We start from the raw sequence: 24,437 nt of genomic DNA on the forward strand, positions 1-24,437 counted from the left end.
AAAGAGCAACTAAGAGAAGGGTCTCTAGATTTGCCCATCTGCATCTGTCTGAGCCACTGCATGGAATGGCAGGAAAACAAGGGTCTCAGTCATCTTCTGACTCTGCTCAGGAGTCTTCAGGAGTCTGAGCCTGCACCGGAAGGTGCATATTGAGCACAGAGAAGTAAATTCCCACAAGTCGACACAGCTGCTAAATGGTGGAGCCAGTATTCTAACCCACTGTTCTAGCCCCCAGAGCCTGCATTCAACTACTTTGGTTCTTGTCTTGAAAGTCATGCGTTCTGTTTTTCTTGTTTTGTATTTTGCTCACGTGTTTATTTGTTTTTGCTTGCTATATATGCTTAGGAAATACTTTTTGTTTAGATCATACAAATTCTATTGAATGATATGTGTCAGGCACTAAGCAGGGAGATAGATATATTAAGATGAATAAGACTTTTACCTTTGTGATACTTATCATCTACTCAGGGAGACAGAAGTTTAAAAAGTATTATAAATGTAAATCCAATCACTATCAATGTCATCATAAACTAATATTTCATGAAGAAATGCTATGCTCATTATTCAACATTCAGAGTGTAAAACAATTCTACCACCCTTCCCTTCATTTATTTACTTATTTATGCATCATTATTTTACATTAATATTGATTCAAATGTTTATTGAGCTCATATGTATAAGCTCTAGAAAAAAATCAAGTGAATGAAATAAAGCTATTCTTTTTACAAACCTAGCAGGTCAGTGAAGAAAGATATTACATAAATAATCAGACCCAATTAAATATATACAACTTGGAATAAATGCTATGAGTAAAGAGTAAAAAATATAATGAGGGATTATGATAGAGTGACGTGATTTTCATTGAAAGTTAAGGAAAGGTCCTTTTTAAGGAAATGAATTTAAGCATAGCACTGAAAGATGTATAACAGCTGGTCTATCAAAAAGTGAGTATTAACATATGCTATGATTTATAATTGTGGATATAGATGGACATAATTATAAATCCCAATATAAGCTCTCATTTGCTAAGGTTTAAGCAAGTGACATAGAGCCTTGGTACCATACTTTTAGGCTTTTTGACCTCAAATTAACAACCAGCAAAAACCTGGGGTCCAACACAGAATTATCAACCTTTGATTTTGTAAATAAATAAATAAATGACATTAAAAAGAATTGGCAAAAATAATATTTGAAGTCTTATCATAATTTCAAGAGACTTTTAAGACCAAATGCAGGAACAATGGAATTAATAATATTTCTTTAAAATGAAAAAAAAATTCTTTTCTTTTCTTCCCTCTTGTTTCATGAAGAATCAACCAACTTTGATTAAGGTCTGGGAATCATTGAGCTACAGAGCCTTCTGCTTCCTTGAGATATTTATAAACAGATTGGAGTTGTGTAATTAAATGCATTTTTTTAAAACTTTAGTGACCAAGAGGACCAAACAGTCCTGGAACATTGAACAGAAAATGTGGAATATGAGATAAGACTTGAATCAGAATAAGAAGCACACAAAATGTTAAATATTCTTAAAAACTCAGGACACATGAGAACTGGTAAAGTCTAAAATGGTGCATTTTAGTGTCTCAGTATTCCAGTCTCCTGAAATGTAATAACATATTCATACATATACAGTCACACAGACATCTCTATAAACACACAGACACACAGACACCTATAAAAATACCTGTATACATAACTGTTAAATGTTAAATTTACACATTGTGATTGACTTTGGGTCGTACCTGAATCATTTTCCCCCTCTACCCTTAGTCTGACAAACAGTGCACCTGCTTAACTGGGCTAAGTGCCAGGGGAAAAAAAATCAGGGAAATTAATTTCCAAGAGCAGTAGATAAATGGCACACCTCATTAGAAAATCTATTTAAAAGGCACATCAGGAGATGTCTGCTAGACTTTCATAAGAAATTGATGCTTCCTACCATCATGTCCTTGCTGGCTCTCTTCTCAAATTACTGATCTTACTTCCTGGTAATAAGATTCATATCCTAGTTACATTTAATGAGTGCCTCCTATGTGCCAGGCACGTATGTTTTACATAGATTAGCTTATCTAATTCTTACGGAATTGTTTTGAAATAAGTATGTTTTGTGGAATGCATGCAAAAATTACCAAATGTTGTTTGAGACCACCTGGTATTGCCATATAATGATTTTTTCCCTTCTTATGAATGAGGATGCTAATAAATTATGACCCTCATTCTTAGGCAAGAAGAGCCAAGAGTTACTACTACTTTTTTTTTCTTGTACATTCTGACCTAGAGGGAAATCAGAACATCCACTAATGCCTACATTTATGGTCATTTCTTTATAAATCCTATTTGTTTGTATGTATTGCTTAGAGAAAAAGTTCTCTCTGTATAAATAAAGCAAAGAAGTTGTAAGGAATTTCAACGAAATCTTACAAATTTTGGTCCTGAAAGAGTTATTAAATTATTGGGGCACCCCTGTGATTTCTGGAAGGGCTTCCTAGTTGGTTTGCAGAATTTTGGGGCCAAGACCTCCAGCAATCTTTGTGACCCTGTAGCCCCAATTACTAAAAAAGTAAGCTTGTCCTTCCTCTCCCCTCCACACCTCCTATCACCCTTAACTTGGAGTTTCTGAAGACATTCATCTTCCAGGAGAGAACTAAATGCAGGGTGGATAATATCAGGGCAATCAGGCATCTTGCTTTGTGCCTGTGGTCCTGAAATAAATATTAATAGCTATTCATTTCACTTTCACGGGTATCTCTGTTTTGGATGATAAATTATAGTCATCCTACATGGTAGCTTTGCATGCTGTCAAATCACTAAGCTGGAACTACATGTCCCAGAATTCCTTTACAAGTACTTTACAGGTAAGTTGGGCACAAGAGAAATTTGTAAGAGTATTGGGAGGTAAAAAGGAAGTACTAAGCCATTGTTTGTTTATTCTCTGAAGGTTGATGTAGGGCAGGTGCTGTTGCAGCTCAAGCACATTATCTCCGATATGCTGGCTGACCCTGACATGTGGCAGCAGACCTCAGCGTGTCTGCCAGTTGTTAGTGGACTGCCTCCTTCGGCATCTCCAAATCCTGGCCAGGTGTTTGTGCAGATTCCTTGGTCAAGGCACCAATTTATCCTGCAGCTCACCCACATCATCATGATTTGAGGTGATGTGAGTCAAACAAGGGTTCCATTTTGTCCTTGTCAGTTCTGGTTTTTCCATAGTTGTCCCTATTCTATTTCCATCTGCCCTTCCCAATGACAGGGTTAAGCACACCATATCGTAAAATTTGGCACCTTGGCATATTGAATTTATTCAACTGAAGGAATTTGAGGAATGGCAGACACTAGAAGGACTTTCTGATCTTCCCCTAAAGCAGGTCATAAACCCTCATGGGAGAGGTGTCTTCCCTCTACTCTAAGGAAAGGAGCACCCTTACTTCCCCAAAACCAGAGGAATCAAATGAACAGGCCTTGCTGTTTGCCCCAATTTACGGCACTTATCTCATAACTCTTTTGTCCTATCACATTTTCCCACCACTTTTCACTCTTCGTCAAACTTAGGATAAAAGTGTTTAGATTTAACTGCTTATTGAGACCTTTCTTTTCTTATGAAGACCCCAGTGTCAGATAAAACATATGTCAATTAAATTGGAACGCGTTTTCTCTTTGGTTAAAGGGACCCCAGGCCAAAATTAAGAAGGGTAGAAGAAACAGATATTCTTCCTTTCCTACACCAATGTGCTCCTTGCTGACTTCCGACCCAGCCCAGACACATTGCAAATACCTTCAAAGGACATATAATAAGTCTCCTATTCTGCATCACTCATAGTAATTCTACTTTGAGCAAACTCTGACAGATATACCACAGTGTTGGTTGAATACACTTTGGACATTATATTTATTTATTTATTTATTTATTTTTATTAAATCTTTATTGTTCAGGTTACATTTGTTCCTCTTTTTTCCCCCCCCATAACTCCCCTCCTCCCAGTTCCCACCCCACCCTCCGCCCTCACTCCCCACCCACTGTCCTCATCCATAGGTGCACGATTTTTGTCCAGTTTCTTCCCGCATCTCCCATTCCCCTTTCCCCCCCAAGAATAGTCAGTCCATTCCCTTTCTATGTCCCTGATTCATTATAATCACCAGTTCATTCTGTACATCAGATTATTTATTCACTTGGTTCTTAGATTCACTTGTTGATAGATGCATGTTTGTTGTTCACAATTTGTATCTTTACCTTTTTCTTCTTCCTCCTCTTAAAGGATACCTTTCAGCATTTCGTATAATACTGGTTTAGTGGTGATGAACTCCTTTAGCTTTTCCTTATCTGTGAAGCTCTTTATCTGACCTTCAATTCTGAATGATAGCTTTGCTGGATAAAGTAATCTTGGTTGTAGGTTCTTGGTATTCATCACTTTGAATATTTCTTGCCATTCCCTTCTGGCCTGCCAAGTTTCTGTTGAGAAATCAGCTGACAGTCGTATGGGTATTCCCTTGTAGGTAATTGAGTCTCTTTCTCTTGCTGCTTTTAAGATTCTCTCTTTGTCTTTTGCTCTTGGCATTTTAATTATGATGTGTCTTGGTGTGGTCCTCTTTGGATTCCTTTTGTTTGGGGTTCTCTGCGCTTCTTGGACCTGTAAGTCCATTTCTTTCACCAGGTGGGGGAAGTTTTCTGCCATTATTTCTTCAAATAGGTTTTCAATATCTTGCTGTCTCTCATCTTCTGGCACCCCTATTATTCTGATGTTGGTACGCTTGAAGCTGTCCCAGAGGCTCCTTACACTATCTTCGTATTTTCGGATTCTTTTTTCATTTTGCTTTTCCGGTTGGGTGTTTTTTGCTTCTTCGCATTTCAAATCTTTGGCTTGATTCTTGCGCTCCTCTGGTCTGCTATTGGGTGTAATATTCTTTATTTCCGACCGTGTATGCTTAATTTCTAGTTGTTTCTTTATCATAGCATCGAGGGTCTCATTAGTTTTCGTGAGGCTCTCCAGAAGTTTATTGCAAGCCCTCAAAATTGCGTTTTTTAGCTCTATATCCTCCATTTCTGTCATGTTTTTTTGTCTCCGCATTTTTTATGCTTTCTTGGTGCACCCCCTAGTGGTCTTTGTGCGCAGTCTTGTTCTAGTTGAGCCTTGATTGTTGTAGTTAATACTAGAGGGATTTGACCACCAGGCCGACTGGCTGTGTGAATCAGCTGTGTCTGCCGCGGAAAACTTCTGTCCTCTGGGGAGGTGCTAATCTAGCCTTTGCCTGAGGCTATCCGGCAAATGGCTCTGCGCAGGGCTTGGGCGGGGCGGGCTCAACAGGGCGGGCGGAGGGAGCCGTTATGGTGCCCTCAGTCCTGTTCCCAGAGGCTCTGCTTCTCAGAACCCCCGGAACCGCTGCAAACCTCGGAGGGAAAGCTGCCTTCCAACTGATGCCAGACACTCCCGCTTCTCCCGTTTGGGTCCGAGTCCCCAGCGATTCGCCCGTATCTGGAGCTCAGAGTCTGAGACTCCCCCCTGACCGAAAACGACAACCGCGCTCTCAGCCACCAGCCCGCTTTGCGCGCGCACCTCCGCACCTGAGTTTTTTCCACACTGCGCCTCCTCTGAGCCTCGGTGTGCTGTTATTTTTCCTTCTAGTTGAAGAGTCTCTCCTCAGCCAGCCTTCCTGTGGTTCTGGGTGATGTCCGTTCCGTCTTTTAGTTGTATTTTTGAAGTGGTTGTTTGCGGCAGCAGTCTCCGGTGTTTACCTATGCCGCCATCTTGGTCTCTCCCAAATTTCAAGGACATTATATTTAATAAAAAATGAAGGGTGGCTAAAATCTGTTTTCTAGTATCTGTTTTGGTGTCCTATAATTTGTCTTATTTGATAACGAGAATCAAAGTCACAAATTTTGCAAACCAAAAAGCAAGGTGCTATCTGCATTTCACGGACAAGGAAATGTGTAGGAAGAGCTCAGGAGATTTATCTCAGTGCTGTGGCAGATGCAATGGCGTGAGCACACTCCGCCTGTACAAGCTTCCTTGGCACACCGGGAAGTGGCAGCGCCCGCCTGAGCAGACCCCCTAGAGCCCCTACATAGTACCCTGATCTTTCCTACTATTGGTTGCCCTATGGATGTTGTAAACTTCTGATTGGTCTGGAATGTTATATATGTTGCTGCACTCACACAATAAACTTGGATCTGCGTCACTGAACCTGGTCTCCGGAGTCGGGCATGCTTCGTTAGGGCTCTGTCGGCCTCACCCCCGCAGGACCCCCTGCTTCAGAAATGCAAGTCCCTAGTCATGTTATCCTATAGGTTTTAGAGCTGTAGAGTGAACCCAAGATTTCTGAAAGAAGCACTTAAACGCCAATACCACAAATGCCTCATAAGCAAATTATGTACAGGTAAGTCAGATCAAATTCAGAAAAGAAGGGATTGTGAAGGTTTTTCAGAGGAGAATCATTCTTCTCAATCCAGTACAGTACTTAGGAAAAAATATTTTTATTTCCCTATGATCAGTTTTTAATACCTTCAAAGCCTTTACCTGTTTTTCTAAAGTGCCAGAGAGTCATTTAGAGCCCAAGGTCAGCTGCCTTTACTGTTTGGCCTTCAGAGGTATTTCCAGTGTGCTTCCTTCTACCACTAGGCTTGCTTTTTAAGCATTTGCAAAACACATTTCAAAGATTATTATATAGAACAAAAGATTCACCATCATAAGAATATTAATCCCTAGTAAATGTTTGAAATGTATCAATTAAAATAATATCCAAAACATAAGAGTAACTTTTACATTTTGAAACTCTTGAAGCAAATGATTTTTTTCTGTGAAGAATCAACATAAAAAAGGCAGGTTTGAACTTGCTAAATAGAACAAAGAAGATTAGAATTATAAGCTGAATGGATGTGTCCCATCCAACCAACCAAAGATTAATATGAGTTTTTTTTGTACTACAATTATACAAATTCTTTGAGCTTATATTCTTTGGGTTCCAGAAATTGATCATTCAAATTTCAATTATCTAAGGCTATTTGAACTTCGTATTTGAAGAATTTATACATTTCCCCTATAAAATTTCAGCTTTGTAAATTTTTTTTTCATTACAAATCCATTGGTGAATATTTACCTTCCTAGATGTGGCCTCATGAGTCATCTTACCACATCACCTTTCTGTTTGAACCTATCATAATTATAATATCTCTTTGTCAATGAGAGTATTGGATGGCATACCATATATGTAAGCATTTCTCTCAAGGTGTATAACTTAGCAAAGTTATTTTCTGGAGGTGAAATATGTGGTAGCCAGCCTCCCAAAGGGCCCCCAATTATCCTTGCGTGCTGGTAGTTATACCCTTGCACAGTCTCTTCAAACATTAATTGTGTAACCAACAGGATTTTGTAGGGGGGAAAAAGTGTGTGATTTCTAAGCTTAGGGCCTAAGAAGCATTGTGGTGTCTACCTTGCTCTCTATTGAATCATTCATTCTGGAGGAAGCAGCTGCCATGTTGTGAGGACAAACCAGCATTAATGGGCAGCCGTGTGGGACATCTTGCCAATGGCTCTAAAACCCCAGAAATCATTCAGCCCTAGAAAATATCTTCACTGAGACCTCAAGGCATACCCTAAGCCAGAACCACCCTGCTAAGCCATTCCCAAATTCCTGACCCCCAGAAAGAGTGTAAAATAAAAAAAAACAGTTATTGTTGTTTTATACCACTTACTTTTGAGGTAATTTATCATGTAACAATAGATAACATTACAAAACATAACAAACAGCATTTCATCTTATAAGCATTTTACTATGTTTACAATCTATTTTTATTAAACTTATTAATTTTTAAAGTTGTTCAAAACTGTCTGGCTGAAATAAAATTTTTATGGTAGATTGTTTCTTTATAATATAAAAAGTTGTTTCAAAATCCAAATGTCAGTATCATTCATTCCTTTAAGCAACGTGTAGCAGAACACCTACTGTGTGACAGGCACTAATATACAGAGATACATAAGGAAGTCTCTTCCTTGGATAAGTTTACGTTTCTAAATGAGATAGCTAAGTGAACAGATCCCTATAATACAATGTGTTAACTGATTTAATACAGGTGCCCATAAGGTATGAAGGAATGAAAGCACGGTACGGAGGATTCTTCTTAGGATGTCTGAGAATGTTTCACAGAAAAAGGGTGAATAGAATTTTTCTAGATAGAACAGTGATGGCGAACCTATGACTTGCGTGGCATTTAAATATATAAAATAAATATCAAAAATGTAAGTTTTTGTTTTACTATGGTTGCAAATATCAAAAAATTTCTATATGTGACACGGCACCAGAGTTAAGTTAGGGTTTTTCAAAATGCTGACACGCCCAGCTCAAAAGGTTCGCCATCACTGAGATAGAAGATTGAGGAATGAGTCTCTACTAGTGATATTCATATTTATACAGTGTTTGTGATAAACTAGGTTTTGTTCTAAGTACTTTAAATATATTCACTTATAAACTTTTCTTAATCTTTTTACATAGATACTATTATAATCCCTGCTTTATGGGTGATGAAACTGAGACAGGGAGAGGCTCAGTGACTTTTCCAATATCCCGCAGCTAGAGAGTGGTAAGGTCTGGATTTAATACCAGGGAAATCCAATGCCAGGATTCACATTCTTAACTGTTCTAATACACTCTCGGCTGTCTCGGCGGGGCTGGGAGAGAGGAACAGTATAAACAGAGGCATTGAGCAATGAGAGGACGTTTGTCTAGAGAAAGTAGTGACATGACTGGAAAACAAGTGCATGAGCTGAATTACAGGAAGAAAATGAAGAACTAAGCCAAGGACTTAAATATTGTATCAAGGAACTTGCACTTAGGCAATAGGAAATAGTTGATGAAACTTATGTGTTATGCAGATGCCTGTGGTCAGTGTTAAAGGGGAGAGACTGGATGAGGGAGACAAGAAGAAACTGCCTAACACCCTGAAAAGAACCAAGGTGTAAAGTGTAAAGGAGAAGGGAGCCAATGTATGAGACACGGAGTAGCCGCCATGGAGCATGGTGACTAATCAGATGCCAAGCAGATTTAAGAGATGACGTGCAGGTTTCTTTTTATAGGGAATGGATAGTTGGTTAGGTCATTAATAAATATAGAAAGCTGGAGGGGGAGACCTCACATAGGAAATGTGCTTAACAAACACTTCTTAAAAGAAGAAATGAAGTCGTAGTAATATAGAGGCTATTTTTTCCCTCTCATATGAAATGCCAATCACATAGGCATTATCCATAGCACTAATTACAGTGGTCCAAGGGACTTCTACTGTGGATTAAAAGTGTGTCTTTTCACTTAAGTAATCTAACCTGGAAGACTAATAGGTAGCTGCCCATTCTATGTAATTAAGAACAAATTGCATTCAACAGAAATTTCTGTAATACACTTTTAAATTATTAACTTTACAAATATTAGGTTCACACGCAGTTCTTAACATGTATTATATGCATTAAAGAACTATATTTTATCATCATATTTGGTTCTAAAATTTAAATGAATGAAATTTTAAGAAAGGAAATAAAAGATGAAATGTCACAGTCAATATAGGCTCAAGGGAAATAAAATCTTCTAGAGTAATGTAATTGTTTTTCATTTAAAATTCTAGGTCATATTTATATTATGGGTAGTTCCAGTGTATATTCATTTAAGAGTTTACATTTCACAATATAACAAAATTACAGCCTACTTAGAGCAGAGGTTTATGGCTCTGGGTGAGTAGCCTTTTTTGCTTAGGTTGATACCATGGACATATCTCTAGCTGTTAGATGATGCTCGCTTAGCCCAGCTACCAATGGTGCAGGTGGGCAGGGTCATCTCAGTCACACCTCCATGTCAATAAACCCAAATGACAGAATTTTACAACTTTGAAAATGTATATTTGTATTTCTTTTAACAGCCATTTTCTGGCACATATAGTAAATTCTTGGTAAGTAATTGTTTAATGCAGTGATGGCGAACCTATGACACGCGTGTCAGAGGTGACACGTGAACTCATTTTTTTGGTTGATTTTTCTTTGTTAAATGGCATTTAAATATATAAAATAAATATCAAAAATATAAGTCTTTGTTTTGCTATGGTTGCAAATATCAAAAAATTTCTATATGTGACACAGCACCAGAGTTAAGTTAGGGTTTTTCAAAATGCTGACACACCGAGCTCAAAAGGTTCGCCATCGCTGGTTTAATGCATAAAAGACTATAATGAAAAATAGAGGGTTTCTGGTTATATAGAATGCAACTTATAGAAATTATAGCTTCTGGGTCCTATTGATTCATCTACTACTGAGGAAGGAAAATGGGGTTGGGATATGGGCAGTACAAATATGAAGAAGTGCTCTAATAGATTAATGAAATGTTTTTCCTTGTGGTAAAAATTGATAAGCAAAAACTCATTCATCTACTTATTTATTATTTATCAAATGCCTGAGTAATTCCTTCATCAAGGAATGCACAGTCAATATAGTGTATCAATGAGAAAATAAATAAATATAATTTTAAAAATATAAAAAGACTTTTAACAAAGAGATGAATGATATACTTAGAGATTGAATTGTCATAATGAAAATCTATCTTCACCTGTGTTTTTCCTATTTTACTGCAAAAACACATGGACATTCAAGATATAATATCTCATTATAAGTCATTCTGGGAAACCCTTTTAACACTCTTTATTTTCAAGAACTCAAAATAGGCTGTTTTGATGGGAGGAGCAAAGAGTATGTCTGAAAGGGAAGCTTGAAGCCACATGGTGGGGGCGGGAGGGTAAAAATACTTTAGACTCTTTGCCATCTGTCCAAAAGCTTTTCATTTCACCAAGCTGTTGTGGTTCAGTGGTCGACCCATGAGCCAAGGGGTCTGTGGTTTGATTCCTGCTCAGGGTATATGCCCAGGTTGTGGGCTCGATCCCCATTGAGGGGGGTGGTGCAGGAGGCACCCAATTGATGTTTCTCTCCCATAGATGTTACTATCTCTCTATTCCTCTCCCTTCTTCTCTCTCTAAAATCAACAAAAGCTCTTCATTTTGTTTTATATTACCTACTGTAAAATCCACAAATCACCTTTTATTAATGGTCAATAAAGTTCCAGTTCCAAAACTAGTACACCTAACCTTTTTAATCATTATCTTCATGAAATTGTAACATTCAGCCTTTGTTCAGCTCTACAAATAAGAAAATCTTCTTCATTTGAAATCAATGAATACACCAGTCAAAGAAGGAGAATAGAAGGGGGAAAAAAACAGAAAGAAACGAGAGTTTGGTGACCTAAAAGCACATTTGTGGGGGTGCTTTATTTACCACATTAAGATGGGGTGAAGAGAAACAAAGCCAGAACTGCAGAGAACATTGTTTCTATTCATTAAAAAGCCCAATTTCATGGACCTTACCTGAAAAGTTTTTGTAATCCACTAAATCAAACATCACAACGGCAACAGCTGACCACGTGACGATCAGAGCAATGACGAGAAGCCAGGCCGCGGGGGAGCTGAATGTGGTCACTATGTCTTCTGTGACTGTCCTCTTCAGCACTTTCCCAGGGGACTTGGGCACAGATCCATTCTTGCTGTCGATAACAGTGGTAGTGGTGGATGCATTTCCTAACCAAACATTCCAAAAGGAGAATTACAACTTAGAAATTCACAGCAAATGTTAATGACACAAAACAACAACATAGGTTATGCAACTATATATAAGTGGCTTATACCATTTTCTCTAGAGGAACACACCTCTTTAGTGGCAGGACCATACCTCGCTGCCCACTGCCACAACACCTCTTCCTCAGCATTTACCTTCCTGCCTGAATCCCATATGCCCTTAACAGCCGTGGGCAAACTACGGCCTGCGGGCCGAATCCGGCCCGTTTGAAATGAATAAAACTAAAAAAAAAAAAAGACCGTACCCTTTTATGTAATGATGTTTACTTTGAATTTATATTAGTTCACACAAACACTCCATCCATGCTTTTGTTCCGGCCCTCCGGTCCAGTTTAAGAACCCATTGTGGCCCTCGAGTCAAAAAGTTTGCCCACCCCTGCCTTAGAATCAGCATGCCTTGTCTTCCAAGCTCCATAAATGCTGCCATCAAGGTCACAAACCTTACCATCATCTTGAATTCATTTTTGCTTTTTCCTTACCACCTCCAAAACCACTACATCATGGGCAATGGGCTTTTTTTTGGTCAAGCTGCTTTTTAAAAACTTTTTTCTTTATTTAGCTCCTATGCCAGTTCTGAATGCAAGCAAAATAATCTCCTCTGGGAGAGAAAGAAAATCAGTAATAAAATAGTGTAAATGGATGAAAGTCCTTCTAGATATCCTGGTTTAACTGCATACCTGACCCTTTTATTGAGGACATTCATTTTTATTTGTGAAGGGGCACAGACTATCTAAGAGAACAATGTGAGAAAATCTTAAATATAGTAGCTTTTTTATTCCTGCTTTCAAGAGTCTACATGTTCGTGAGAGAAAATTTTAAAAATATAAAAAATAGATAAATAGGTAAATAAATAGGCAATCCTTTATAAATCTCCCCATCCAGGAACAAGAAATAATACTATTTTTAGATAAAATGGTAAATCTGAGCCCATGTTTTTAAAAGATTAAAAAGCTGATGTGGAACATCAGTGTTAAAATTATTTAATTAAGATTTTAAAATGACTTCAGGTAAAAATTTGCAATTGTGACAATGAAACTCCTTTCTTTTCTGAAAAACTACGTGAATATATATCCCAAGTTCATGAACTCAATTTGGTTGAAATGACAGCAGGATGGAAAAATACCTTTGAAAACAGAATTCACAGACTGTACTTGAGATGGTGCTCCAAGAAGGAAAAATTAGAAAGAACTCATATCATATCCTCTCATTGATTTTTGTGCCAAATTCCCATCACTTCTAATGGCAGTTCTGAAAATGGATGAATGATAGGAGTGCTTTGAAATGTGATTTAAAACCCAAGTGGGGCTGCAAGTGAATCAAACCTTTGGAATAGTGATTTGCAAGAGAATAAGTGAATTATAAGTGTTTAAGAGAGCCCACCTGAAATTTGATATGTTGCTAACTAATCTCCAGTTTTTTAACTTCTGGAAGGCTTCCTACTACTGCTATATGAAGAACACTGGGAGAACTGCTTTAGTGTCAGGGTCAGCCTGACAGGTTGAGCCGGGCTGAGGCAGGGAGGTGGGAATTGAGAAAAGAAAGAAAGACAGGAAAGCGGGGTCGGGAGGACCCCAGTTCTCTCGATGAACTGAAGCAACTTTATTAGCCACACAATCCTATTTATACATAACACACTGAATAGGAGGTCTGTCAAGAGGAATGTATTCTTTGTTCCTCTTAATCTCTAAGGGAGAGACACAGCAGAAGGACAAGTTCTCAGTACAGCATATCTCAGTAAATAGTTACAGACTTCTTGGTAAGCCATGAAAGGCTGTTCTCATTCTACAAATGTTGCTCTCATTCTACTGATAATCGCCATCCAAACAAGTCTGGGAAAACTGTGTGGGTAAGGCTTCCAGCCTTGCTAGCCCCTTCAGGTGCAAGGACCTTGCCAGCTTACATCTGGCCCCCAACACTTTAGCACTTCAGATTCACTTCAGTGTACTGTGTGTTGAGAGTATTTCTGCAGACAATATGATGACATCTGCTTGGTATCTTGAAACTGAAAGAATAGATTTACTGAGATTTGATAGAAATTAGCTGAATCCTTGTCACATTTTTAAAAGTCAAAAAAAAAAAAAATATATATATATATATACACATATGTATATGAATTTCAAATTTTATTTTACCTTATAATCCTGCCAAAACAATTGTTACAATATTTTAAATAGAAGAAAATAATACGGTAAATGATTTTTTAAAATTGCTTCTTTAGAAGATGTTTGTTTGTTTGTTTTTAATATATTTTATTGATTTTTTACAGAGAGGATGGGAGAGGGTTAGAGAGTTAGAAACATCGATGAGAGAGAAACATCGATCGCCTGCCTCCTGCACACCCCCCCTGGGGATGTGCCAGCAACCAAGGTACATGCCCTTGACAGGAATTGAACCTGGGACCTTTCAGTCTGCAGGCCAATGCTCTATCCACTGAGCCAAACCAGTCAGGGCTGATTTTTGATTTTTTATATCTTCTTTGTCTTCACATCCTCATAATTTCTACTTAGGACTTAATGAAGACTCAAAGGTGACAAAAGTATATTTTGAGTGTCAAATGCAACACCACAAGCACTGTGAAAGTTATCTTGCTTAAAGAAAATATGTGTTTCCTTTGTTATGAAAACACACGAAGTTGCACTTTTCATGTTCCATTCAAATTTACTACAGAAGCCACAGGGCCAAGAGGAATAACATCGAGGAGAAATAAATTGCCTTCTCTGACAGCTGGTCAAGATAAATGCAAAGAACAGTGTGCAATCTGAGATGACTTAATATTTGAGAAGCCCTTTGAAGATGACAAGAGCTAGTTATAGATTTGGAGGAAAAAAAAAAAACGGGAGGCAAATACTACTGAGCAATTGGACATGGACCTCGCTTCTTGAAAGTTGTTGTCTCAGAACAGGAGTAAAGCAGCTAGGATATGTAACAGTACTTTCCATCCCTGCTTTTCAATTCCATTGCTTTGCATTTCATACAAATAATTTTGATTGCCAGGAAGCCAGAATCAGCTTCAAAAGAAGTGGGGATCTGGCTGCAAGGCCTTGTGACTCCATCCATAAAGTAAAGTGGGCGGCTCGTGCAGTGGTTCCAAAGACCAGCTTCACATTCACCTTATGCCTGGAAAAATAAATCATACGCCTCCTGGAAGAGGTCACTTAACCTCATCATGCCTTATTAATCAGAGGAGGAACTGCCAAGTGCATTTGCCCATTATTATTCCTATGGGATACTGGCAATACAACCTCTTCCAGGATGTTCAAGGAGAACGCTTATGTTCTAGAATGGTATAAATAAAGTACTCTATCCTCATTACACAAAAGCATTAATTCTGAAGTGTGTATATCACCAGGTGATGTGGTTTGTGGAATACTCAACCAGTATATTTTTTCTCCAAGAATTAGAGAACTAAGGAGAGAGAGTATGTACTATCATGATATAAAAATATATTGTATTCCAAAATTGTGTTAAGAATCTAATTCCAATTATAAGTAAGAATAATATTTGATATATTTTTTAAGTATGCCATAAAAGTACATGTAAAATAAAAATGTTGGAGAAACTATTTCAAAGATCTTTTGATAAATGTAGTTGAAAAGTAAAAAAATCCATCTTTTAACTTACATATTTTATCATCCTAGTTTTTGTAGAATGTGTATGCATCATATACATATATCTGTTACAATTAAATTATTTTTTCTACAAGTATATATAAACTAAATGAAAACAGATTTTGAGAAGCAAGAAATACCATAGTAATTTATAAAAATAAATTACATATTCTATTAGATAGATAGATAGATAGATAGATAGATAGATAGATAGATAGAAAGAAAGAAGAAATAACCTAGAGTAATTTTTAGAAAAATCCTGATTCTAGGCACATAAAAACAAAACAACAAAAACACTACTTACTTTCAAGGTAAAAAGTGCTTTGTCTCAAACCAGAAACTGGTCTCCTGTCAATTTTAATAAAAGCTCTAAATTGTCACCTTTTCTTCCAGATTCTGTGGGATGTGATCATTGTAATATTTCATAGAATGATTTGGCCACCTAATCCACCTACTGAGGTGAAGAGTTATACAGTTATTTTGTACACCAGAGGCCCAGTGCACGAATTTGTGTAGGGGTGGGGTCCAGCCGGCCCTCCTCGATGGGGGACCATTGGGCTGGGCTGGAGGGCAGGGGAGGGGCTTCAGGCAGTTGGCCGGCCAGACCCACCCCCAATCAGGGTGTTGGGGACCGATTGGGGGCTTTGCCGGCCGGTTGGGGGTGGGGGGGGCACAATCAGGGCCCGGATCAGTGCGTGTCATAGCCACCAGTCGTTCCAGTCATTCTGGTCATTCTGCCATTCTGGTCACTGGGCTTATATATAGAGAGAGATCATTTAGCACTCCTTTCTGTCCACCCACTCCCTGCACTCTTCCAGCATGTGATGTGATTATTTTTTTCTAGTGGTGAGACTAGAAAATGAAAACACTGCCCTAACCTCCAGTCACAGGAATGAGTGTTTAAGCCCGATCACTCACATCACTCCCTCTTGCCTATGACAGTGAAGCGCAGGGAAATCAGAGACCACCACATTTTTGTGGAAGTATTGGAGGACACTCTCTTTCTACAAGGGTTGCTAAACTGGTGGGGTCCTCCAGTGGCCCCCTAGCCCACCAGCTGGACAGTGTGCTGCAGCACAGAAAGTGGCAGGGTCCAGATACCACTGGATAGGTTCATGCAGCCAGCTGTGTTTAGTCAAGTTTAACTCTGGACTTTCCAATTATATGAGAGTATATCAACTGCTTTGATTTGGCTATACTTGCATTACCAGCCATCACAAGTTCTGAGTGACCCTCTTGCTCCTGCGCAGAAGGAAAATAATTATTTTACTTCATCTCTTGTATCATAAGGAGTGATCAGCCAGAATGATTAAAATACACAGCTTCTTTTAAAAATTATTTTCATTTTAGAAAGAAAATATCAAATCTCACTCTTGTTTCTTTAGTGGCTGCATTGACATGGTTCTAAATGAACGATGCTTGGGGTATGCAAGGTGAGCTGCCGACATTGAGGTGCTCTTACGAGGAAGAACTTGCTCTTGCTCTTGCTCTGGGTGAATGAGAGGCAGGACCTCCCTCCCTGGGCAGTGGTGCTGCACTGCAACCTGCCAGCCCACTCTCCAATAGTCATCGCTGCAAAGTAATGGATGTCCTTTCTTGTATTCGTTCCTATAAGCCCAGTTTCCCTGACTTTTTGAACTCATTTTCCACTTAGTAGTTATTCCCCATTCAAATACCAGTTTTCCTACAAAAAGCAAATGAATTTAAAGGTCAAAAGCAATTATGAGTGCATACTGGAGGACACTAGAATTAATTTTTGAAACAAAATGTATTGAATTCCTAATGTATTACAAGTAAAATTCACTGATTTACCAATCTAAAGTGGGCACATATTTCTGATGATTTTTTTCTCTATTAAAAAGATAGTTTTATTAAAACTCCACTGTTAAAATTCAACTCCTCTTTCAAGAATCACCTCAAATGTCAACTCCATGATGCTGTTTCCTTGATCTTTTATTTTTCTATTTTTGATAATTCTTTATTGTTGAAAGTATTATATATGTCCACTTTTTTGCCCTATTGACCCCCTCCCTCCCCACTCCACCCTACCCTACTGTCTGTGTCCATGGGCTACACATATATGCATACAAGGTCTTTGGTTATTACCTTCCACTCACCCCCCCTCCCCCGCCTTCCCAGTGAGATATCTTTTTAAATGAACACTATTGTTCTTACCCGTAACATTTTTTGATAATACAATGGTACAGACAAAATAGTTCTGACTTTCATGTAGCCCTTTGTTTGGTTTTCAATAATGTTCCATGTTGGAAGCAAGTCATCTATTCTTTGATAGCTTTGGTTATTACCTCCCACTCACCCACTCTCCCCCGCCTTCCCTGTGAGATATCTTTTTAAATGAACACTATTGTTCTTACCCGTAACATTTTTTGATAATACAATGGTACAGACAAAATAGTTCTGACTTTCATGTAGCCCTTTGTTTGGTTTTCAATAATGTTCCATGTTGGAAGCAAGTCATCTATTCTTTGATAGCACTTAGCAAAATAAACACTTAGTTTACACACTGAAGCCAAAGAAACACTTATTATAATGTGAAAAATTCGTAAGTTTTGTTAAAAGAAATCGTCTTAAAAAAAAGTATTGTGTTGAATAACCTCAATATTTCTGCATATAGAAGGGTGTACCTAGTAACATTTAACCAGAGAGAAAAATGAAATGTAAAACAAAATATATTTTTATGACATGAGAAAATGTTGAGATGAGAGCTATGTTACTGACGTAAAAGCTTATCTGTTCTAGTACATCTCATAAGTATTGGGAAGTTTACCCAGTCAAAATAATTAAGGCCACAACAGAGTAGGGTAGAGAAAAAGATATGCAATCTCTTTGACTGAAAAAAGCATATATTTGCTAAATAATGTCAATAATTTAGCTGAGGCATTTATTTCTAATGAAACAATTAGAACTAGCATCTCAGATGTTATTAAGGTTGTTGAATCTCTAAAGGTTGAAAAAAATCTCCGACTGGGAGAGGTTTCTACAACCAGATTAGGCTGAGTAAATGTATAGATGCAGAAGAGTGCTGACAATAAACTTACAAATGTGTGATGGTGCATTGTCTTAGTCAGATGGACCTGCCATAACAATATACCACAGACCAGGGGTCTCAAATGACAGCAATTTATTTCTTAATAATTCTGGAGGCTGGCAGTCTCACATCAGAGTGCCAGCATGCTGGATTCTGGTCAGACTCTCTGACTTGCAGATGGTTACCTTCTCATTGTGTCCTCACATGACAGAGAGACAGAGAGCTAGCAAGCTTCCTGCCATCTCAGTTTACAAGGGAACTGATCCTATCATGAAGGCTCTACCCTCATGACCTCATTTAAACTTAATTATCTCCCAAAGTCCCTATATCACAAGTACTATCACGATTGGAATTAGGGTTTTAACATATGAAATTGGGAGGACATAGTTCAATTCATAGAATGCATATTTATAGTTGATTATTTGAAAGGGGCTCAAAATAATATTCATGTATTAAGCTAAAAAACCACGACTATGTTAATAGAGTTATAGCTTTCATGTTAAAAAAATTAAGTGTAAACCATGACCATGGTCCCTTTTCAGTACATATAGTTTAGGGATGGAAATCAATCAATGAGACCCATGAGATGACTCTTTTGTGACAATGATTTTGACAGATTCAATTTTTTTCAAGGAAAATAATCCATGCTCACTGCATGAATCCAGGAAGACTCAGGCAAGAAAATAAGCCAATTTAGGGTCTGATTTTTATGGCATTGAAGTTTGGGGATGGAATCTACAGAAAATCTCTCAATGTCTGTGAAGATTCAGATTCAGGCAAATAGAAGTTAGATTCTGCTTCCTAGCAAATATAATACATATAGGACAGACATTAGATTCATGAACTATTTTTAGTATCTTTGAAAATTAGTTTTTTAGTATTTTTTGTATGGATTGATACATTTTTGTCCTGGACCAAATATGCATACATGAAATCCTTCACCGAGCCCCAGTGGTCCTCCTACTAAATTGCCCCATTGACATTGATTCACAAACCCCCTGAAATAGAAAAGACTTGAGTAATGACATGTTATTTCTTTTGGGGAAAAAAATACTAAACTGATTACTTCAATATCATTAGATTTCCATGATTTGTTGATTCTAATGGTTGTTTTCACTTTCTTCCTTAAGAATTAATCATCTCCTGCTACTTTACCCCACATGGAGTCATAATCCTACTATGGTGGTGTCAATATAGTTTCTACTTTATTTTCATTAAGAAAGCATGACAGTCCACCCCCCAAAAAACACACACAACATATTCGTATTTTTTCATGTAAATGTATTCAGCAATAATAAGGACTTCATGTAAAGCATCTGATTAAATTTCTACTCATAAAATGATGGGTTTCTCACATTGCCATCAGCTACTTCCAGGAAATTTAAGAAAATGCAGGAACTAAGACTACTTTTTTATTTTAATTTGCTCTCTGGATAACTTTTTGGGCAAATGTTGTACGAATCAACCTAGTTTTTAAAATATGTTTAAGTATACAGAAAACTAGCCCTGCATTTTCTATTTATAAGGAAATTTCCACTCATTTGTTGGGAAAGCTGTGGTAATTAAAATATTTAATATTTTTCATATGGACATGGACATGAACAAGGAAGTTTGAGAGTGCCTAACTATAAGGAGCAACATGACTAATTTTATTGAGTATTCCAGGGGCTTTTGAAATAAAATTACAATGAAATATCCTATTTTTGTGCATCTTTAATTATTAGTAATATGAATTGACACTTTATCTAGTTACTCCAGAATTAATGCTATTGTCATCACTGGATTGAAACAGATCCATTAATTTTTTATATCTAATAAAGTAAAATATTTAAGCATTTTAGTAAGGAAAAATATGTATTCAGTATTGGAAACCATTGTAATAGGATATTGTTATATTTTTTTAACTTGAACCAACCTAAATCTTCCTTAAGCTATTTGTTTGAAACAGATCAGAATAGTGTAGCACAAAGCTTCATCTTTCTAAATTGAGTTCACATATCCCAGGAAGAGAATACACATATTGCATGAAGAAAATTCAGCCTAAAAATGTAGGGAGAGAGATAAGATTTCCTGTGGTTTTTTTAAAAAAAAACATGTATCCTATAAGGGGAAAGGGCAGCTTCCTGTGCCTTTTAAAGGACTTTTAAATGAGCATGAAGCTCTTTTATGCATTTCTGAAAAGAATATTATGGTATCCATGCCCATATTTTAAAAATGCAAGCAATTAGGTAAACACAAATAATACTTTATACAAATCTTTCTTTCAAAGGAGCTCAGAGAGTTTTAGAAACAGCTGAGAAAGCAGCACACATCAATAGAGCCAGGGAGTATTCTATTCCTCTTTGATATAAAATGAGGAGTTAAAGAGAACAGTTTTCTGAAGTCTACTCATTATGAGAGTTTTCAAAGAATTGTGTATTGCTTAGTCGCTAACATTTTCATTCTCTGAATTGTTTATCTAAATAAACCTAAAGTTGGCCTTAAATTTTATGTGAGAAAGATGCCACTCATTGGAAACTAATAAAAGGCTTTTTCTCTGGGCAATTACAGTTCTGATACAGAACATTTTTTAAAAAAGCAAAGATATAAAGAAAAAAGATATGAGGAGCGAACTTTTCTCATCTAGCCCCTTCACGAGGCAATTTTTACTGGGCGGAAGAGCAGTCATTTTATTGAGTATTCTGGGGATGAAAGTATATCCTCAGCACCTCAAGGGGTGAGGAATAAGTGGAAAATTAGGCCCTTATGTTCTAAGAACCTACTTAGCATTTATTGTGAGGTGAACTCAACTTTGATGTTCCTGCTACAGACTGGGAGAGAGGAGCCAAGTCCCTCAGAGGCAGTGCAGTGTCATCTCTGGGAGTTGGGATGGTCAGTATTACAGGGAACAGTGAAATCCCCTATCATTTCAAAAAGCTTCTATGAATAGGATTTTACCATTGACAGGCCCATATTTCTGACATTTAGATTGCTCAGAACAGTTATTTCTATGGAGTGAGCATTTTCATAAGCTTTATTTGATTAAGCTTATTCAAGCATTACAACTGCATTAGCATCACCAAGCCACAGCAGATTCTGTAAAATAAGCTTTATAAAATTGTGGTTGCCCTAAAGCAGGTGTTTTTAGAAACTACTAAGCAGCCTACCCTTGAGTAACATAGCTCTACAGTTACACTCTGTAAGATGTTTGCCACCCAATGTCTATTCCTGTCTTAGAAGAGAAATGAGAAACAGTTTAGGAATCATTTTTCTTGCATTTAAAAATCACTTTCCTTTTTCATTTGAAACAAAAGGGAAATGTATTAAATATTCAAATTTGTATGTTAAACTCTTTGGTACGATATTAGAGGAGGTTCTTTAAAGATACCATCAATTCTTTTCCACATCTAAGTTCTGATTAAATATGCCTCTTGTAAAAGATTCCACATATCATAAGAAGAATCAGATCATTAAAAAAAGTTGAAGGCAGTTTTCAGGAGAAAATCATAATTGTTACTATCCTAGGCCCCAAAATGATCATAATTATATTGCTTTGGCTTACATGGCATCTCTGCTCCAGGGTAACTAAAAATTATCACACGAGCCATAAATATGCTTATAAGGGAATATGCCCTATAGCAAAATCCTAGGTGTAAATTTTAGATTAATATATATGTGTGTGTGTATTTTAAAGTACATATGTGCACATAAACACACAAACACATAAACAGTAGGTTAGTGAGGCACATGTCACAACCTATTTTCATGAAATAATAGAATACCAACATTTAAAGTAACTGCAATTAGGTCAGATATTTAACACAGCTACTTGTCTAAATTATTCATTCTTTCACTAAATTGGATTATCAGATTTTTTTAACCAGTAATTTAACATTTAAATAATCCTATTTTGTAGCCTTATTAACTTATAAACTATAATGTAAAGACCATATATTTTTTTGCCAAAGGAATCAACAGTTATGAATGTTTTTAGAGAAATTTTTATTATAGGTTATAGCTTTTTACCATATATTTTTTTGCCAAAGGAACCAACATTTATGAATGTTTTGTTTTTAGAGAAATTTTTATTATAGGTTATAGCTTTTGTATGATTTAATTACATGTCACAAAAAACTGAAGATTGCTAAATTTAAATATTTACAATAAAAATATGTCTCTAAAGGAAATCTGCTTCCTTCACTTATCCCAGAAACTTAAGAATTCTCTGTAAATATTAAGAAATGCCTAAAGGATGAATGTAATTAAACAGAATGAAATCCTGGCTGTAGTATTTGTATTTGTTGATTGATCCTAAGAAAACATACTCAACAAAATCTTCTATTCTCAGCACTTATAATGCAGGGATCATTTTACAGCTAATGAATGACTGAAAAGTTATAATATGAAATATCAAGATTTGAACATATATTTTAATATTTGGATAATATATCTTTAGTATTAAAACAATCAAGCATTTCAATTTTTTAATCAAACCTAGAGAATTCTCAGTTGCCAAATGATCAAATCTCATTCTCTAGCAAGAAGGCCTGATAGATGAAATAAAAATAAACAAAACAAAGTCTAGAAGATGGTTCAAGCCAAGAATATGCCTCTGTAATATAGAAGCATTAGGCTAGACTATCTGTATCAACTGCAATTTCTTATTCATAAAATAATAACCACGTTTAAATCCATGGACTCCATAGTACCACTAAAATGCATGGTATAGCAAAACAGCAACATTTCTTGGTGTCCTACAAATTGTTTCACATGAAACTGAGAGTAATTTATGAAATCTAAGTCTTAATTATGAACATTTTAACAAAATAACATTAATTTATTCCATTGTTCATTTGTACTTTTCATAGATCTTCTGAATAAAAGTTTTTTTAAAAACTCATTATTCTTGTAGTGTCCCCTATTAAAGAGTATTTTATTATTTTTCATATGGTACTTTCTAGACTCACATCCTCCTCAGAGTCTGTGACCTAAAGCAAGCTATTAGTGAATGCGACAAAACTAATTTACCCTGCAATGGATCTTGATGAAAGACTGAATAGCTTCTTACTGAACTTTCCATAAATAGATTTGAAAACCTAAATGAGAAATTAAAAAGTAGTCAAGTATTCTTTTTATCTTCTCTTAAAGGTGGCTTTGGTTCTTCTGAAAGAAAGAATAATCAGAAAAGGTCTTGCCAGATTATTTTAAAGACATTAAGAATATGTCACAGGTTAATAGCAAAAATTGGGGGATGGGGAGGTACACTGGGCAGGGGAGTAGGGCTGATTGACAGACTTCATGGGTGTCACCTGATCTGTTTTCAAGCCAATTCATCTCTGGAAATATAAATTAGGATTACCCCATCCTCCTACAAAGAGCAAGACCAATGGAATATGAAAGCATGTGATATTCTTCATGGAAAACTCTAGTGCTCAGTAAGCACTAGGAAGGGAATCAATCTGCCTGCCAGCGAAGACCTGGGTGCAGTAATGCAGGTGACACAAAACCAACAGAGCTTTTAACTGTCACCTCCACCTTTGAGGCTCTGTTATCTACCAAGACTCAACTGTAACATTGACAACAACCACCAGTCTAAAGTTTGCCACCAAGTCTTAGGCACCTCCAGCTTTCATCACTCATCCCTTCAAATGAGATAATCCAGTAAACCCCAAATCTCTGTTAGACCCGGGACCTACTGTGTCCTCTTACTCCTCTGTGAGTGTGAGTTGTCTGCAGCCTAATTCTGAAACAACTTCAACACACTGTCCATCCTGCTCCTTACTCCCTCTTAAGCATTCAGTTTTACTGAAACATAACCAGATCCTTTCATTTATGTATTGCCTTTTGTCTGCTGTCTATGTTTTCCTGCCACACTAGCAGAGTTGAGCAGCTGCAACCTAGACAATGTGCCCCACCACATCAAAAATATTTATTCTCTCTGGCCCTTTACAGACAATGTTTGCCAAGGCTGCTCTTTGAGTCTAGGAGAGTAACCGACAAAACAGGAATTTATATATATTATTTATTAAATAATATTTAATGTTTATTAAAATGCATTTCATTTTCGTTGCAACCTAGACAATGTGCCCCACCACATCGAAAATATTGATTCTCTCTGGCCCTTTACAGAAAATGTTTGCCAAGGCTGCTCTTT

At 37.0% G+C, this 24,437-nt stretch overlaps 1 protein-coding gene across 1 annotated transcript in view; it reads right to left on the reverse strand.

Annotated features, from left to right (window-relative positions):
• TRDN (triadin) overlaps positions 1 to 24,437 on the reverse strand; it is an 86,686-nt gene that overhangs the window by 37,537 nt on the left and 24,712 nt on the right. The window contains exon 2 of the mRNA XM_005858950.2: positions 11,381 to 11,590. Coding sequence (XP_005859012.1) covers positions 11,381 to 11,590 — 210 coding nt within the window. The remainder of the gene's footprint in view (positions 1 to 11,380; positions 11,591 to 24,437) is intronic.

Source organism: Myotis brandtii, unplaced genomic scaffold (genome assembly GCF_000412655.1).
Source record: "Myotis brandtii unplaced genomic scaffold, ASM41265v1 scaffold123, whole genome shotgun sequence".
NCBI classification, from domain to species: domain Eukaryota; kingdom Metazoa; phylum Chordata; class Mammalia; order Chiroptera; family Vespertilionidae; genus Myotis; species Myotis brandtii.